This window comes from Lolium rigidum, chromosome 2 (assembly GCF_022539505.1).
Source record: "Lolium rigidum isolate FL_2022 chromosome 2, APGP_CSIRO_Lrig_0.1, whole genome shotgun sequence".
In the NCBI taxonomy this organism is placed as follows: domain Eukaryota; kingdom Viridiplantae; phylum Streptophyta; class Magnoliopsida; order Poales; family Poaceae; genus Lolium; species Lolium rigidum.
The window spans coordinates 252,794,907-252,798,544 of NC_061509.1; the positions used below are offsets into that span (position 1 = coordinate 252,794,907).

The following is a 3,638-nucleotide window of genomic DNA, read 5'->3' on the forward strand; positions in this document are numbered from 1 at the left end:
GCATGCGTGGGCGCCGGCCGATGGATCCGTCGACCGGACGGCGCGGTGACAGCGGCGGCGGCAGCAGATGAACCCCAACCCAGCGACACTCCTCCATGAATGCATGCACCAGCATTCAAGGTTCCAACCAACCAAAAATACTCGGGCCGGTCGCCATGAATGGACGAGTGAATGAATGTGGAGGAGGGGAATCGAATTGATCGCTCCCCGCTGACGGAGGGCGGGCCGGGCAGGGCGCCATCAATTAATGGCGGCTGCCGCAATTCAAGGCCGCCTTGATCTGCTCCACGGTGGTGCTGATCAGGCTGTTCACCGTCGCCACCGACTCCGCGTTCAGCCGCGAAGACGGCAGGCTGCTCACCAGGATCTGGAACGCCACCGTCACCACCGACCCCGCCGACCCGCGCCCGTCGGGCACGATGGTGAACCCCGACGGCAGCAGCGGGATCGCCGACGGGTCCTCGCCGCTCATCACCACGTTCGCCGCCGGCAGGTCGATCGGCGCGTACACCACCAGCGACCCCGTCGCGTCCGCGCAGCTCTCCTGCAGGATCAGCATGCTGTTCTGGCTCGCGTTCAGGCCCTGCACATTATGCACGCATTCCATCAAACACACTATAACACCGTACGGAACTACGGATGACTGTGGCAATGCTTACTCTGAGCAAGGAAATGGAGTTGCCGGGGTGGGAGCCGTTGGAGATGCGCGACACCTCCTGCACAGGGTTGCCGTGCGAGAGCACGTCCCACTGGGAGCGCGTGTTCTCGTCGCGCACGAAGGCGAACACGCGCTCGCAGGAGACGGGGAGCCAGATGGAGGTGGCGGCGCTGAGCACCACGCCGCTGGGCTGCCCGGGGTCCGTGCTGCGGTGCACCATGACGCGCACGCCCGCCGCGTCGTCCGACCCCGCGCCCGGCCCCGACAGCGTCGTCCACCGGTGCAGCTGCGACGCGCTCAGGCTCGCGCAGAAGCTGCCCACCATCCGCTGCGACAGCCTCATCATGCTCCTCCTGCCCTCCGCCGTCACCCCGGCCACGGCGATGTCCCGGCCGAGCGGCGGCGCCACCAGGCACGCGTGCCGCTCGCACGCCCTCTGCAGCGCGGCCAGCCACCGGTGCGCGCCGAACGCCGCGCCGCTCGCGACCAGGTCGCGGTAGAGCATGTTGATGGGCACCTTGTCCTCCGTCTCCATGTGTTCGACCCAGGTCACCTTGGAGTAGCCGTTGGACATGTCAGCGATGAGGCAGCCGGAGGGGAGGCGGCGGGAGCGCGGCGGTGGCGCGCCGTAGCGGGTGTCGCGCTGCAGGTCCACGGACACGTCGGCGATCGCCCACAGGCCCTGCTCGATCTTCCGGCAGTAGCGGAGGAAGCAGAGCTCGCGCGTCGGCACCACTGGCGTCATCACGTGCAGCTCCTCGTACATCTGCCCGCGGTACACAAATGTAAGTAATGCTGCATTGATCAATCGACTGCGGGCCAAAAAAAAGTGATGCGCACGGTGGTTTGGTCTTACCAGCACCAGCGACTCGCTCCGGCCAGCCATGCCGTTCACGAGGACGTCCACCGTGCGAGCCGTGGCCACGATGGTAGGGAAGAACTCCGTCCACTTGCTCTGCAATAACAACAATGTCCATCGTACGTCACGCAATGATAGCCTCCACCAGTCGATGCAACAAAAACGCAAGGACACCTGACTCACCGAGTCCATGAAGACGTCGACGAGGCCGACGGCGCTGCTGAGCACGAGGCAGGAGTCGCGGGAGCCCTCGACGTGCACGTCGGGCCCGCGGAACGCGCTGCTCCCAGGCTTGGCGAAGACGCTGTCGTAGGTGTCGACGTTGAGCACCTCCCGGCCGCCGGCCGCCTTGGCCCAGAGGTGCTCGCCGGCCTGCGCGAGCCGGATGAGCTCGTCCATGGCCCGCGTGGCCATCTCGGCCATCATGGGACGCTCCATCTCAGACACGGGCGCCGGCAGCTGGAACGACGACGAGCCGCCACCGCTGAACGGGTCCAGGTCGAGAGACGGGCCGAGCGCCGACACCGGGCTGCCGAGCCCGCCGACGGAGAGCTCGAGCGAGGACATGGACAGCGGCTGGTGCATGGACGGCATCTGCGTGATGGGCCGCCCCAGGTACTTGGACGTGAGGCTGGACACCCGGTCAAGCTGCACCACCAACAAAAATCGATCGTGTCAGTTCAGCTTCATTGGCACCGGGGTGCAGCGTGTACAGACGGCGAAATGTGGGGAAGGAAATGAAAGCTTGCCTCCTCCTTGAGGTGCGCGTTCTCCATTCGGAGCTTGTGCTCGTCGAAGTAGTCGTCGGCGCCGGAGTGCGGGCCGCCGCAGGTGGGGCAGATGACGTTCTTGAGGGCCTCGCGCATGGCGATGTTCTCGCAGCGGATCTTGTCGTTCTCGGCGCGGAGGAAGCAGTTGTCGGCGCGCTCGTGCTGCGCCTGCAATCAACCAGTCAAATCGATCAGAACAGCAGCCGTCGGGCTCGCTCACTCGGCAACTAACACGAGGATCCACAGCCAAGAAAACGTGAAATAAAATGGATGCATGACGACAGCCATGGATGGATGGCAGAGGAAAAGGATGGTGGTACCTTCATCTGGGTCCTGCGGTTCTGGAACCAGAACTTGATCTGCCTGGGCTCGAGGGACAGCTCCCGGCTGAGGTGCATCCTCTGGTTCTCGTCCGGGTGTGGGCACTCCTTGAACATCCTGCGGCACATCGATAAGAACCAACATCAGATCAAACACTTGGCGCATTATTCAGAGAGAAGAGAAAAGAAGAGGGACTGAATTCGTTTGTCTTACGCCTCGAGCTGCTGAATCTGGCGCGGTGTGTGGCGGTGGTAGCGCTTCTTCCGGCGGTGGGCGTCGGATCCCGGCATGAGGTCGTCGCCGAATTCCATGGCCTTCGATCGATCGGCACCGGCCTCAGACCTGGGCTGTCGTTTGCTTCGAGCGCGTGCAATCCGGCGAAGGAATAGAAGGCTGGTTGCTCCAGTAAGTAAGCGGTGCTACGACCGAGGTCTACCGCTAGGCGGTTCTATATAGGTAGCCTCGCGCGTATGCTATGGAAGGAAGAAGAGAGAAGAGAGAAGAGAGGGCAGGGCAGGGCGTGGTAGGAGCAGTAATCTCTCTGGAGTCTGGTCCTGGCGAAGCAGAAGCAGTAAACGTAGATACAGCTGAGGAGCCAGGAGGAACTGAGCGGAGCTACAGGGAAGTTCTGGGATTCAGCAATCAGGCCTCCACCATTGCTGCGCCTGCCTGCCTTCCTTAACTGCCGCTACCTCCCCACTCTCTCTCTCCTGGGAGCTAGGCTAACGCAAGCATGGCATGGGCTGAAACAGGGAGAAATCTATGGCCTCCTCCCTCTTGGATTGCCAAAGTTTTCTCCTCTCTGATCTCTATGGAGATGGAGATGGAGGGGGAGGAGTATGGTACACTGGAGCACTGTTGGAAGGAGGAGCAATAACCGATGCGAATTAAGAGGCGGAGTATTTAAAAGGGCCCCTCCCGCGCCCTTACTCTCTCCCTGACCCTCGGGTTTGGGTGGGAACAGCTGGAGCCATTTATGGCCCAAAACGGGTCGGGTCGCACATGTTGACTTTTCCGTCAGCCCGCGAAA

General features: G+C 62.7%; 1 protein-coding gene across 1 annotated transcript; it reads right to left on the reverse strand.

Moving 5' to 3' along the window:
• Positions 1 to 244: 244 nt before the first annotated feature.
• LOC124688556 (homeobox-leucine zipper protein ROC8-like) lies at positions 245 to 2,919 on the reverse strand. The gene is made up of 7 exons (XM_047222219.1): positions 2,822 to 2,919; positions 2,608 to 2,725; positions 2,267 to 2,455; positions 1,701 to 2,165; positions 1,515 to 1,613; positions 660 to 1,424; positions 245 to 583 (listed from the first exon to the last, which is right to left on the reverse strand). Exons 1-7 carry the CDS (start codon positions 2,917 to 2,919, stop codon positions 245 to 247), a joined length of 2,073 nt encoding a protein of 690 aa, XP_047078175.1.
• Positions 2,920 to 3,638: the final 719 nt, after the last annotated feature.